Source organism: Saccopteryx bilineata, chromosome 8 (genome assembly GCF_036850765.1).
Source record: "Saccopteryx bilineata isolate mSacBil1 chromosome 8, mSacBil1_pri_phased_curated, whole genome shotgun sequence".
Taxonomy (NCBI): Eukaryota; Metazoa; Chordata; class Mammalia; order Chiroptera; family Emballonuridae; genus Saccopteryx; species Saccopteryx bilineata.
In genome coordinates this window covers 69,036,349-69,050,711 of record NC_089497.1, presented here as the reverse complement: position 1 = coordinate 69,050,711, position 14,363 = coordinate 69,036,349, and the positions used below count along the sequence as shown (strand labels likewise).

Here is a 14,363-nt window from a genome sequence, read left to right as displayed (position 1 = left end):
CTGAGGTCAGGAATACAACATTAGTGGGACCCCCTACTTCAGGGGTCTCTTGGTCAGGAACTCAGTACGGGGAATGTAGCCCCTAATCTAGAGTCCAAACCCTCAGCCACTGCTGGATACTCAAATTTTATTTTTCCTCAACAAGGTAAGCAACAGATTCAGATCAAGTGGAGCCAACAGTCCACTCTGCAGAAGTTCTTACAGCTGGTGAGACCCTGGTCTCAGGGAGGAAGACTGAGAGAGTCCTCTCCAGGGGCTGACTGTGTCCCCCCAAAAAGTAGTTAAGCCCCCCCAACGAAATCCAACAATAGATTCACAGGGACCCACACTTTAAATGTCTGTGCTCCAACCCTCTCTCCTTCTCCTTGTGGAATCCAGCTCAGCTGGGTAGGATATCCCGCACCCAGGCTGGCTGACTGTGAAGCTCCACCCTATCCAATGGACATGAGCTGCTGTGCCAGTGCTGATCACAGAGAACGGAACTTACCTCAGTTGGACCAGGTGTGAGGAGCCCTTCCTTAGGATGCCACTCTAGCAAGGGTTGTTAGGTCCTAAACTGATGCTCTCCACAGCTGGCCACTGGATGTGCCAGCCCTGGGCCTCCCTGGCAAGAACCTGGTGCAGACCAGTGGGAGACACTGCCCGTGACTGGCCCTCAGCAATCTTCTTGGAGCTACAAGCAATCCAGAGTTTATGGTTGCCTCTGCTGGGCCCAGGTGCACATGGAAATACCAAGCTGCACACCTAAGCTGGCTTTTACCCACACTAGACCTGGGGAAAGGTTCACTTAAAAGGGCAAAGTCCTCTGAGTCCTAGCCTGTGTCTGCTGGCTGCTTATTGGGCCCAGCCCAATAAAATCCTCTGGTAGAGTCTAGAGCAGGGGTCCCCAAACTACGGCCCGCGGGCCGCAGGCGGCCCCCTGAGGCCATTTATCCAGCCCCCGCTGCACTTCCGGAAGGGCACCTCTTTCATTCGTGGTCAGTGAGAGGAGCATAGTTCCCATTGAAATACTGGTCAGTTTGTTGATTTAAATTTACTTGTTCTTTATTTTAAATATTGTATTTGTTCCTGTTTTGTTTTTTTACTTTAAAATAAGATATGTGCAGTGTGCATAGGGATTTGTTCATAGTTTTTTTATATAGTCCGGCCCTCCAACGGTCTGAGAGACAGTGAACTGGCCCCCTGTGTAAAAAGTTTGGGGACCCCTGGTCTAGAGCCTGTGGCAATTCAGGGATTAGAAAGGGTGGTGGGTGTGGCTCCACCCCTTGGCCCCAGGTGTCAGTCTGTCCAGATGTTTTTCACGCCTCAGTAGGGTGTAGCCCCAGAAGTCCAGTGGGTGTGGCCTTTGAGACCCAGAGGAGTGGTCTCCCTGCCCTCCAGACAGTTTCTACTGCGTCTCCCGTGAGGTGGAAGCACCAGTCTTAGACTCAGGAACATGTGGGGGGAAAGGTCCACCCTCAGTACCAGCAGACTTAGTCACTGACATGCTCTCTGCTTCCTGGCCTCTCAGAACAACCCATTGTTATGACTGGGGTAGGAGAGACTCCTGAGGGTGGAACAGTTGTTTTTCCCATGCTGATACTGCTCCTCCCAAGAAAGATGGCAATTGCAGTATTGGAGAATGACTCAGCACAGGGGTTCCAGTGGCTGGTCCCCACAGTGTCTCTCCTTAGGCCACCAACTTCATACTCTCCTCACGTAAACTCTAGTCCTCTCAGCTCTCCCTCCACTGGAGCCCCAGGTTAAGTGGCTGTGAACAAGATTTTCTGCATGAGCCCTTTAAGACAGAGTTTGCATCTCTGAGAGCTCCATTTCTTTCTCACAGACAGAAACCCAGCTCTTTTCACCTCCAAATGCTGTGTGGGTGCCTCTTCTAGGCTCTGGGGCTCTAGGCTGGGGCTCCTGGCCTTGGGCTGAGCACCCACACATCTCAGGGTGACACTCCCTACAGTGAGAGTCCCTCTGGACCCTCAGCTGCGACTCGCTTCTGGGAGTAGGGCAGCCCTTTCCGCATCTTCGCCCTTCCTACCAGTCTCGATGTGGCTTCTTTTGTGATCCTTGGTTATAAACCCCTGAGAACCAGTCATCAAAAATCTACCTTGTGGCTGTTTCTTCTGCATGAGTCTTCCTCTTGTCTACCCGTGCTACCTCGGTTCAGGCACTCAGCCTCTCTCCCCTGGTCTCTCTTGTTGGTCTCCTAACCAGACTTCTTAATTCTACTTCCATTTTCAACCAGACAGGTAATGATAATGTCTCTTTTCCCCTTCTCACAATTCTTTCATTTCCCATTTTTCAAGGTAAAATCCAAACTCTTCATGGTGTGCAGGCCCTTCTTGATCTGATTCAGGCATATCCAGTTTCATTTACTCATTCTGACTCTTCTCTTCCCCTTTATTCTGCATCAGTGCTGAACTAATTGTTCGTAGGATAAATTGCACATTGTCATACCTCTCTGCATATGTGTTTCTCCCTCTTAGTCCACTTTGTTTCCTGGAGAGCAATTTAATTATATGTATCAATATTAAGAACTCAAAAGTTAGCCCTGGCCAGTGGCACAGTGGATAGAGTATTGTCTTGAAGCACCGAGGTCACAGGTTCAATTCCATCCCAGAATTACCAGCTTAGTCCTGAGGGTGCCGGCTCAACCTTAGGGTCACCAGTTCAAGCCCTGGTCAGGGCACATATGAGAAGCAATCAGTGGGTGCACAATTAAGTGGAAAAACAAGTTGATGCTTTTCTCCCCCTCTCCCCCTCCTCTCTCCCCCTCTCTCTCATCTCTCTCTCCCATCTCTCTCTCCCCTCTTCCCTCTCTCCCCTCTTCCCTCTCTTCCCTCTCCCCTCCCCCTCTCTTTCCCTCTCTCTCCCCTCTTCCCTCTTTTCCCTCTCCCCTCTCCCCTCTTTCCCCTCTTCCCTCTCTTTCCTCTCCCTTCTCCCTGTAAGGTATTTTTCCCTGCTGAGAAGGAAGGAAGGGGCGTAGCCACCAAGTGTGGAATAGCAAAGGCTTTATTGAGTACAGAGCGCATCCCGCCCTAAGAGGTTCCCTGGCTCCGAGGAAAATGGAGTCCAGGGAAGTCTCAAGGATTAAACTGCATGAGGGATATTTAAAGGGTCCCTAAGGTGGTCGAGCTAATATGACGTGGTGAACTCTCACTGGCTGGCAGACGGTCGCTTTTTTCCAAAGGGCTCCTGGGAAGTTTCTTTTGGTGTGCTTGGTTGTGGGCAGTCCTAGCCAAAGTTCACGGGTCTGACCTTTCCCATTATCCACTGACCTTCCACTCCCCTCACCTCTCTCCCCTCCCCCCTCTCTTTCCCCTCTACCCCTTCTCTCCCTTCCTTTCTTTGTCAAAAAAAGTTGTATATGTGCTTTAATCCACTATTTCATTTTAGAAAATATATTTTAAGAAAATATTGTGAAAGCAGAAGTACTTAAAATTCAAATACCTATATTAGCATTTATACACTGAAAAAGCTATTTTAAAAAGTGAATGGGAAATGGCTAAATAAACACTGAGGTATATGAGCATAACTGAATGCCAAATTGGTAAACATGGCTAAATGTAAAAATAATGCTAAACTGGAAAAATTTGTAGCATTACATACTATGCACTGTTGGGGAGGAAAAAATTTTACTCTGCGCTTCTAGGTTCTTTTGGCTGGTCTAATAATTAAATCTACATGAGACAGGTTAACAAGAGAAAATAACCATATTTAATTTTATATGTGTGCATGGGAATTCCACATACATGAATAAGTCAGAGACCCTGCATACATGAGAGGGTTGAGACCGAAAAGTGAAATGAGGTGTCTGACATCATGAGCTAAGAGTGAAGTAAGGCATCAGGGGCTTCGGACAGGAGGGTAATTCACATGACATCAAGAAGAGCAAATGTTTATAATTACGTGTTTCCCTGCTATATAAATAGGCAGTCACTTTCGTATGGGCAACATTCCACTTTTTTTTTTTTTTTAGTAATTTTTTTTATTTATTCATTTTAGAGAGGAGAGGGAGAGACAGAGAGAGAGAGAGAGAGAGAGAGAGAGAAGGGGGGGAGGAGCTGGAAGCATCAACTCCCATATGTGCCTTGACCAGGCAAGCCCAGGGTTTCGAACCGGCGACCTCAGCATTTCCAGGTCAACACTTAATCCACTGCGCCACCACAGGTCAGGCAACATTCCACTTTTAATTCTTTAAAAGAGAGGTAAAAATCTCTCTTGGGTCTGCAAGGTCTCGATTGTCTTCAGTTCAAAATAATCTGTGCGCGAAAGCAGCACACCTTGGGGAGCCTGTTCTGACCCCTTCGGCACGCATACTATTTGTGTATGATTGAATGATAGAGGATGTGGAGAGATGTTGATAGCCTACTGTTCACTCTAGTCTTTGCCCCTGTTAAAGAACAAAACTTCACTGGCCAGGGCACACAGGAGAAGCGCCCATTTGCTTCTCCACCCCTCCGCCGCGCCTTCCTCTCTGTCTCTCTCTTCCCCTCCCGCAGCCAAGGCTCCATTGGAGCAAAGATGGCCTGGGCGCTGGGGATGGCTCTGTGGCCTCTGCCCCAGGCGCTAGAGTGGCTCTGGTCGCAACATGGCGACGCCCAGGATGGGCAGAGCATCGCCCCCTGATGGGCAGAGCATCACCCCATGGTGGGCGTGCCGGGTGGATCCCGGTCGGGCTCATGCGGGAGTCTGTCTGACTGTCTCTCCCTGTTTCCAGCTTCAGAAAAATGCAAAAAAAAAAAAAAAAAGAAAGAACAAAACTTCAACTGAGTAAATTTAAAGGTCTAATTGGCTTTATTGAACGATTTTGAATCAGGAACATCCCACCTAGTAAACAGAGAGGTGCTCCATGCAGTTGTACAAAATGGAAGGTTTTTATTGCAACCAGCTGGGTGGGACAAGAAAGTTATTAGCAAAAAAAAAGAAAAGATTGGTTCAGGCCAGGGCACTTTTCTTTAAGTGAGGACTTACACTGTTTTCTGTAAATGATGATAAGAAGCATTTCTTTTACTGGTAGGAGGCTGCAGTTACAGGAGGAGCAATATATTTAGATGCAGGGAATCTTTCCTAAATTAATGCTTTGTTGACACTTAGTCCTGACCAGAAGTTGGGTGATAAACTAAGTAAGTTCTGCTGCTCGGAGCTTTCTATACTTGCTAATGGGCTAATTCTGTATCTTCTCAAATTGGCTGTAAATCCCAAAGATGTTTTCTTTCTTTCTTTGTGTGTGTGTGTATGTCACAATTGCCTTTAAGGTAGCAGTTTATTCCCTTGGACCACCACTTCAGTGTTCTTATCACATAACTTGAAAATTATCTGTTAAGTGTCTGTGGCTAACTAAATAAACTTTGAGAGCAAAGACTGTTGCATTCATTGTTTCCCCAGCATTGGCCTAGCCTGGGCACATAATAAATAGATGCTCAATAAATATACATTAAATTGAACTTAACAAAATTAGACTGCCTTCAAATAGAGGAAATCAAATATAGAATAGAAGGGTGAAAAGTACAAGGACTAGGGCAACAAAGTCAGATATGACTAGGAATAAATCCTGTCAAAAACTGCAGGAATAGAAGATGCACATGATAACCCAGGGAAATGCTAGCTCTCTAGGTAGGATGGAGGTTGTGTCTCAGTAGAACACTGTTAGGTAAAGGGAAGAGGGAATGGACATTAAGGTGAGCCAGCTGCTTTTCAGATGTTGACACCATATTATAGTTGGCACTAATACTTTATCTACATCATACTTCTGTTAATATGTCTTATAAATGCAAGACTGTGAAGCAAATTAGGATTAGACATAGCATCTGTGAATGAATCACAGTATTTGTTTCCTGACATTTATTGGCAAAACCCTTTATAAGTATTGAAGATGTGAATATGCATCAAACCAAGCAAATTATCCAAATGAACAGATTCTCATGCATTCATTTGTGAAGGAAATAATGTGTCTGCTGGGAAATAATTAGGCAACATCAACATAATCAGAGCTTTAATAAGCAAACTATAGCATTAATGAATTTACATCCATCCATTTCTAACTGTTGCTTATCAGTCTTGCTCATAAATACAACTTGTTATATCCATTTCTCAAAGCTCTGTCAGTCATCTATTAGCTACCTGCTTTGCCATATACCCAATGCTAACTTTAATGGCTGTCAAAATGAACAAAGTCTGCGCACAGAATAAATCAATGTTCTGTAAAAAAAAATTGTTGTAGGCTTTGAGATAACCTGGCACCTACCCTGACAGAGTCTCTCCTCTTTTAGAGAAGACAGAAAATTGAAGAATTGCATCATGGTGTGATTGGTGCTAATGAGGGAAGCACAGCAGAGACAGCTGTTAAGACTGGAAGATGATTTATATATATAAATATATATAGTTACTCATGAATCAAATTGTTTAAACTGAATTGGGACATCTCTTTCTTTTAGAGCAACAGTATAACTTTTGGTATGATTTATTGGAGCCTGCACTGAATATCATTTTCTTAATTATTCGATGTAAACTGAGCAATTTTGTGATCAGGGTGTCTCTGGTGTAATATACAGTTTATCTTAATAATCTACGTAACAGTGAGATTTTGAGTTCATGATTTTAGCTGACCAAAACATAGTCTTGGTTTTAGATAACATAATTTTTACCTGTAGCCTTAATTATAGCTGTGATTGAGTGATGCTACTCTTGCCTTTTACATTTTCAGGGAAGGTATTCATGTAAATCAAGAGTTGCTGCTGATATCTCCCTGTATTACAGAGCAGTTCATTGAGCTGCTGTGTCAGTTCAACCCAAACCAAGTTATAGAGACCTTGCAAGTCCTTGAGGGCTACCGCCTAGAAGAAACTATCCAGGTAAGGCCAATAATGTAGAGAAAACAAGAGTATATTTTTCCTAATCATTCAGCATTTTACAAATGAGCAAAGGGAGACTCACGTATTAAATTACTTGACTAATCATAGCTAGTAAGTGATGGCACCTGAGATGGAACCCAGTTAGTCTTACTCCATAGTGCATGCTTTTCTTTTCTTTTTTTAAAGATTGTATTTACTGATTTTAGAGAGAGGAGAGAGAGAGAAAAGGTGGGAGGAGAGGAGTGGGAAACATCAACTCATAGCTGCTTCTCATATGTGCCTTGACCAGGCAAGCCAGGGCCTCGAACCAGCAACCTGAGCGTTCCAGGCTGAGTCTGTCCACTGTCCCACCACAGGCCAGGCCTCAGTGCATGCTTTTCATTGCTGTGAAAATAAACTGCTTTCACGTGTATTCTAGGAAAGTCAGAAATGTCACATGTCCATCATTGTTATTTTATTAATCCAGTTTCACAGACATTCTTGCCAACATGACAAACATATAAAAAGGAATACAGTGAAAATAAATATTGAAAGGAAAAACCCAAGCTCTTGTTTACAGGCAGAGATGGGTACATAGCCCTCTATTCTGTCTCATGTAATAAGACAGAATAGGCTGAATGGCAGTTCGGAGACTTAGCACAGTCACTGACTTGATTCTCTTCCCTTATTTTCACCTGTTCACAAACGAAAATGAAAATGTATATTATGTATAAATACACCTACTCTAATTCACTACAAGTGGCTAGTATATCCCCTGTTTAAAATTTAAGCTGCCATTGTATCTTCTTTCTTTTACTATCAATGCTCACTAAATATTGATAGTAACCTATATTTTCTGCATCCACCTCCTGAACTGCCCACACACTTAAAAATTTTTTAATTATGAAATATTTCAAATATATAAAAATGTGCAGAAAGTATCAAATACATATGTACCCACAAGCCAATTTTATAAATGTTAGCGTTTTGCCATACTGACTTCAGATACTTCTTATTTTGTTGTTTTTTTGTTTTAGAAATAAAGCACTTATATTTTACTTTAAGGTACTTATACTTTAATTTGTTATGTCCCCCTCTCTCCCCTGAGGTCACCACTAACCTGAAGATAGGAAGTTTATCCTTCCCATTCATGTCGCTTATTTTTCATATTTACCTATAAAATACAACATGTATTTTTATGTGTTTTTAAAATTTCTGTTTATGGTGTCATACATACCCTATTGCAAATTGCTTTTTTTCATTGATTTTATTTAATATCAATTTTATAAATTGTAGATATAGTTTATTCATTTTTTTCTTTTTTCTTTCCATTTTTATGAAGTACTTTTTTTTTTAATTATAATTTTATTTTTTTAATGGGGCGACATCAATAAATCAGGTTACATATATTCAAAGATCAACAAGTCCAGGTTATCTTGTCTTTCAATTATGTTGCATACCCATCACCCAAAGTCAGACTATCCTCTGTCACCTTCTATCTAGTTTTCTTTGTGCCCCTCCCCCTCCCCCTTTCCCTCTCCCTTTCCCCCCTCCCCCAGTAACCACCACACTCTTATCAATGTCTCTTAGTTTTACTTTTATGTCCCACCTATGTATGGAATAATGCAGTTCCTGGTTTTTTCTGATTTACTTATTTCACTTCGTATAATGTTATCAAGATCCCACCATTTTGCTGTAAATGATCCAATGTCATCATTTCTTATGGCTGAGTAGTATTCCATAGTGTATATGTGCCACATCTTCTTTATCCAGTCGTCTATTGACGGGCTTTTTGGTTGTTTCCATGTCCTGGCCACTGTGAACAATGCTGCAGTGAACATGGGACTGCATGTGTCATTACGTATCAATGTTTCTGAGTTTTGGGGGTATATACCCAGTAGAGGGAGTGCTGGGTCATAAGGTAGTTCTATTTTCAGTTTTTTGAGGAACCACCATACTTTCTTCCATAATGGTTGTACTACTTTACATTCCCACCAACAGTGGATGAGGGTTCCTTTTTCTCCACAGCCTCTCCAACATTTGCTATTACCTGTCTTGTTAATAATAGCTAATCTAACAGGTGTGAGGTGGTATCTCATTGCAGTTTTGATTTGCATTTCTCTAATAACTAAAGAAGATGAGCATCTTTTCATATATCTGTTGGCCATTTGTACTTCCTCCTGGGAGAAGTGTCTGTTCATGTCCTCTTCCCATTTTTTTATTGGATTGTTTGTTTGTTTGTTGTTGAGTTTTATGAGTTCTTTGTATATTTTGGATATTAGGCCCTTATCTGAGCTGTTGTTTGAAAATATCATTTCCCATTTAGTTGGCTTTCTGTTTATTTTGTTATCAGTTTCTCTTGCTGAGCAAAAACTTCTTAGTCTGATGTAGTCCCATTCATTAATTTTTGCCTTCACTTCTCTTGCCATTGGAGTCAAATTCATAAAATGCTCTTTAAAACCCAGGTCCATGAGTTTAGTACCTATGTCTTCTTCTATGTACTTAATTGTTTCAGGTCTTATGTTTAGATCTTTGATCCATTTTGAGTTAATTTTAGTACAGGGGGACAAACTGTAGTCCAGTTTCATTCTTTTGCATGTGGCTTTCCAGTTTTCCCAGCACCATTTATTGAAGAGGCTTTCTTTTCTCCATTGTATGTTCTTGGCCCCTTTATCAAAAATTATTTGACTATATATATGTGGTTTTATTTCTGGACTTTCTATTCTGTTCCATTGGTCTGAGTGTCTATTTTTCTGCCAATACCATGCTGTTTTGATTGTCGTGGCCCTATAATAGAGTTTGAAGTCAGGTATTGTAATGCCCCCAGCTTCATTCTTTTTCTTTAGGATTGCTTTGGCTATTCGGGGTTTTTTATAGTTCCATATAAATCTGATGATTTTTTGCTCTATTTCTTTAAAAAATGTCATTGGAATTTTGATGGGAATTGCATTAAATTTGTATATTGCTTTGGGTAATATAGCCATCTTGATTATATTTATTCTTCCTAACCAAGAACAAGGAATATTCTTCCATCTCATTATATCTTTCTCAATTTCTCTTAACAATGGTTTATAGTTTTCATTATATAAATCCTTTACATTCTTTGTTATGTTTATTCCTAAGTATTTTATTTTTTTTGTTGCAATTGTGAAGGGGATTATTCTTTTGAGTTCATTCTCAATTGTTTCATTGTTGGCATATAGAAAGGCTATTGACTTCTGTATGTTAATTTTGTATCCTGAGACCTTACTGTATTGGCTTATTGTTTCTAGTAGTCTTTTTGTGGATTCTTTGGGGTTTTCGATGTATAGGATCATATCATCTGCAAAAAGTGATACCTTTACTTCTTCTTTTCTGATATGGATGCCTTTTATTTCTTTGTCTTGTCTGATTGCTCTGGCTAGAACCTCTAGTACCACATTAAATAAGAGTGGAGAGAGGGGACAACCCTGTCTTGTTCCTGATTTAAGGGGGAAAGCCTTCAGTTTTGTGCCATTTAATATGATGTTAGCTGCTGGTTTATCATATATGGCCTTTATCATGTTGAGATATTTTCCTTCTATACCCATTTTGTTGAGAGTCTTAAACATAAAATTGTGTTGTATTTTATCAAAAGCCTTTTCTGCGTCTATTGATAAGATCATGTGGTTTTTGTTCTTTGTTTTGTTGATATGGTGTATTATGTTAACCATTTTACGTATGTTGAACCATCCTTGAGATTCTGGGATGAATCCCACTTGATCGTGATGTATTATTTTTTTAATATGTTGTTGTATTCGATTTGCTAGTATTTTGTTTAGTATTTTAGCATCTGTGTTCATTAGAGATATTGGTCTGTAGTTTTCTTTTTTTGTGCCATCCTTGCCTGGTTTTGGTATGAGGGTTATGTTGGCCTCATAAAATGTGTTTGGAAGTATTGCTTCTTCTTCAATTTTTTGGAAGACTTTCAGTAGAATAGGAACCAAGTCTTCTTTGAATGTTTGATAAAATTCGCTGGTATAGCCGTCAGGTCCTGGACTTTTATTTTTAGGGAGGTTTTTAATGTTTTTTTCTATTTCTTCTCTACTAATAGGTCTGTTTAGGCTTTCTGCTTCTTCTTGACTCAGTCTAGGAAGGTTGTATTGTTCTAGGAATTTATCCATTTCTTCTAGATTGTTGAATTTAGTGGCATAAAGTTTTTCATAGTATTCTATAATAATTCTTTGTCTATCTACGGTGTCCGTGGTGATTTCTCCTCTTTCATTTTGGATTTTGTTTATATGAATTCTTTCTCTTTTTTCCTTGGTAAGTCTTGCCAAGGGTTTGTCAATTTTATTGATCTTTTCAAAGAACCAGCTCTTTGTTCTATTAATTTTTTCTATAGTTTTACTGTTCTCTATTTCATTTATTTCTGCTCTGATTTTTATTATCTCCTTTCTTCGGCTAGTTTTGGGTTGTTTTTGTTCTTCTTTTTCTAGTTCCTTAAGGTGTGAAGTTAAGTGGTTCACTTGGGCTGTCTCTTGTTTGTTCATATATGCCTGAAGTGATATGAACTTCCCTCTTATCACTGCTTTTGCTGCATCCCATAGATTCTGATATGTTGTATTGTCATTTTCATTAGTCTGTATATATCTTTTGATCTCTGCACTTATTTCTTCTTTGACCCATTCATTTTTTAAAAGTATGTTGTTTAGTTTCCACATTTTTGTGGGATTTTTTTTCCTCTTTTTTGCAGTTGAATTCTAGTTTCAAGGCTTTATGATCAGAAAATATGCTTGGTACAACTTCAGTTTTTCTGAATTTGCTGATGTTGTTTTTGTGGCCCAACATATAGTCAATTCTTGAGAATGATCCATGTACACTGGAGAAAAATGTATACTCAGTCACTTTGGGATGAAATGTCCTGTAGATGTCTATGATATCCAGGTGCTCTAGTGTTTTGTTTAAGGCCACTATATCTTTATTGATTCTCTGTTTGGATGACCGATCTAGAGCCGTCAGCGGTGTATTGAGGTCTCCAAGTATGATTGTATTTTTGTCAGTTTTTGTTTTAAGGTCAATAAGTAGCTGTCTTATATATTTTGGTGCTCCTTGGTTTGGTGCATATATATTAAGAATTGTTATGTCTTCCTGATTCAGTGTCCCCTTAGCCATTATGAAATGGCCATTTTTGTCTCTGAGTACTTTTGTTGTCTTGTAGTCAGCATTATCAGATATGAGTATTGCTACGCCTGCTTTTTTTTTGGATGTTATTTGCTTGGAGTATTGTTTTCCAGCCTTTCACTTTGAGTTTGTTTTTATCCTTGTTACTTAGATGAGTTTCCTGTAGGCAGCATACAGTTGGATTTTCTTTTTTAATCCATTCTGCTACTCTGTGTCTTTTTATTGGTGAGTTTAATCCGTTTACATTTAGTGTAATTATTGACACTTGTGAGTTCCCTATTGCCATTTTATAGATTGCTTTCTGTTAGTTTTGTGTGTTGTTTGATCCTTCTCTTTCGTTTTTTTATCTTTTGTTTTTATTTGGTTGTATTCCATACATCTTTCCACTGTTGCTATCTTTTTTATCTCATGTGCTTCTGTGGTGGTTTTTTCAATGGTGGTTACCTTTAGGTAATGAAAAGGGTTCCTACCCTGTTCATTGTAGCGAACTATTTTGTGAGTACTTTTGCACTCCATCGTCCTTTGCTACTGTTAATCTCCATCCTCTCCCCCCTTTCTTTTTGTTGTTGTCACAGTTTAAATTTGGTTTTATTGTGTTCTTCTTGGAGCTTTTACTTGTGGCTTTATTTTTTTTGTTGTTCTTTGTATCTGATTGGAGAACCCCCTTTAGTAATTCCTGGAGTGGGGGTTTTCTGATGATAAATTCCCTCATCTTTTCTGTATCTGTGAATGTTTTTATTTCTCCTTCATATTTGAAGGATAGCTTTGATGGGTATAGTATTCGTGGCTGAAAGTTCCTCTCTTTCAGGACTTTAAATATTGGGGTCCACTCTCTTCTAGCTTGTAGAGTTTCTGCTGAGAAATCTGATGATAATCTAATGGGCCTTCCTTTATATGTTGTATTCTTCTTTTCCCTGGCTGCCTTGAGAATTTTTTCTTTGCCATTGGTTTGTGCCAATTTCATTATGATGTGCCTTGGAGTAGGTTTGTTGGGGTTAAGAAAACTCGGAGTTCTGTTTGCTTCATGAATTTGAGGCTTTAGTTCTTTCCACAGGCTTGGGAAGTTCTCATGTATTATTTGTTTGAGTATGTTCTCCATTCCATTTTCTCTCTCTTCTCCCTCTGATATACCTATTATTCTTATGTTATTCTTTCTTATGGAGTCAGATAATTCTTGTAGGGCTATCTCATTTTTTTTAATTTTTGAGTCTCTTTCTTCCTCTCTCTGTTGTGCCTCAAGTTGCTTGTCTTCTATTTCACTAATCCTCTCTTCTATCTGGCCTGTTCTATTAGCCAAGCTTGTTACCTCTTTTTTCAGCTCGTGAATTGAGTTTTTCATCTCTGTTTGATTTGTTTTTATAGTTTCAATTTCCTTGGACATATATTCTTTGTGTTCATTGAGTTGTTTTCTGAGCTCCCTAAATTGCCTTTCTGTGTTTTCTTGTATATCTCTGAGTATTTTTAGGATTTCTATCTTGAATTCTCTGTCATTTAACTCCAAGGTTTCCAATATATTAAATTTTTTCTCCATAGATTTTCCTCTTCTATCTGTGTTACCTCTCTTTCTTTTGTATCCATGATATTCGATTTTCTCTTCCTTAATGGCATCTGAGGGTGGTTTTGTTGATAGTATTAATGAGATTTAATAAAAAATAAAAAGTTAAAAAAATAAAAAATTGAAAAAAGTTTTTTTAAAAAAAAATTAATAATGAAATAAAGAAAAATAAAATAAAATAAAAAGTTAAAAAAAGGAAATTATTCCCCCCCCTCCTTTTTTTTCTCTCCTCTCCTGTCCCCTCTTTCTTGAGAAAATCTTGTGGTGAACTGTGAATTATATTGTATTTAATAGAACAAACAATGCCTGTAATGGAGGGCCTGAATTGGGCAAAAGTAATAAAGGGGCAAAATAAATAAATAAATAAATAAATAAATAAATAAATAAATAAATAAAAGGGGTGGGGGTATGGACCCACAAAAAGCAAATAATGAAAAAATTTGGATCAAGAATAAAATGATTTGCGTTTAGGTGTTGGTTGACTAAGAGTTATGATGAGAGGAGTAAGAGGGAAACAGGAAAATGGGGGGACAAATTAAAAAATTACTATTGTATTTAGTGGAACAAGATCTTGATAAAATGGAGAGCCAGGGATGGGAGCACTGCTAGTGAGTTAAAAAGGTGAAGTTAAAACCCCCCAAAATGCCACAAACATAAGTTTGAGTCCCAGATAAAATAATTTGTTTGTTATTGAGGTTTGAATGAGAGGAGATGTAAAGGAAAAAGGAAGAAACTAATATAGAGGGAGAAAAGAAGAGAGAGAGAGAGAGAGAAAAAAAGAGGGAACCACTAAAAAAAGAAAAAAGAGGAGAGAGAGAGAGAGAGTTAAGGGTTTTAGAATG

The 14,363-nt window shown here is 39.3% G+C and overlaps 1 protein-coding gene across 1 annotated transcript in view; it reads left to right on the top strand.

Annotated features, from left to right (window-relative positions):
- Window positions 1-14,363, top strand: part of VPS8 (VPS8 subunit of CORVET complex) — a 405,986-nt gene that overhangs the window by 269,632 nt on the left and 121,991 nt on the right. The window contains exon 36 of the mRNA XM_066240876.1: window positions 6,698-6,845. Coding sequence (XP_066096973.1) covers window positions 6,698-6,845 — 148 coding nt within the window. The remainder of the gene's footprint in view (window positions 1-6,697; window positions 6,846-14,363) is intronic.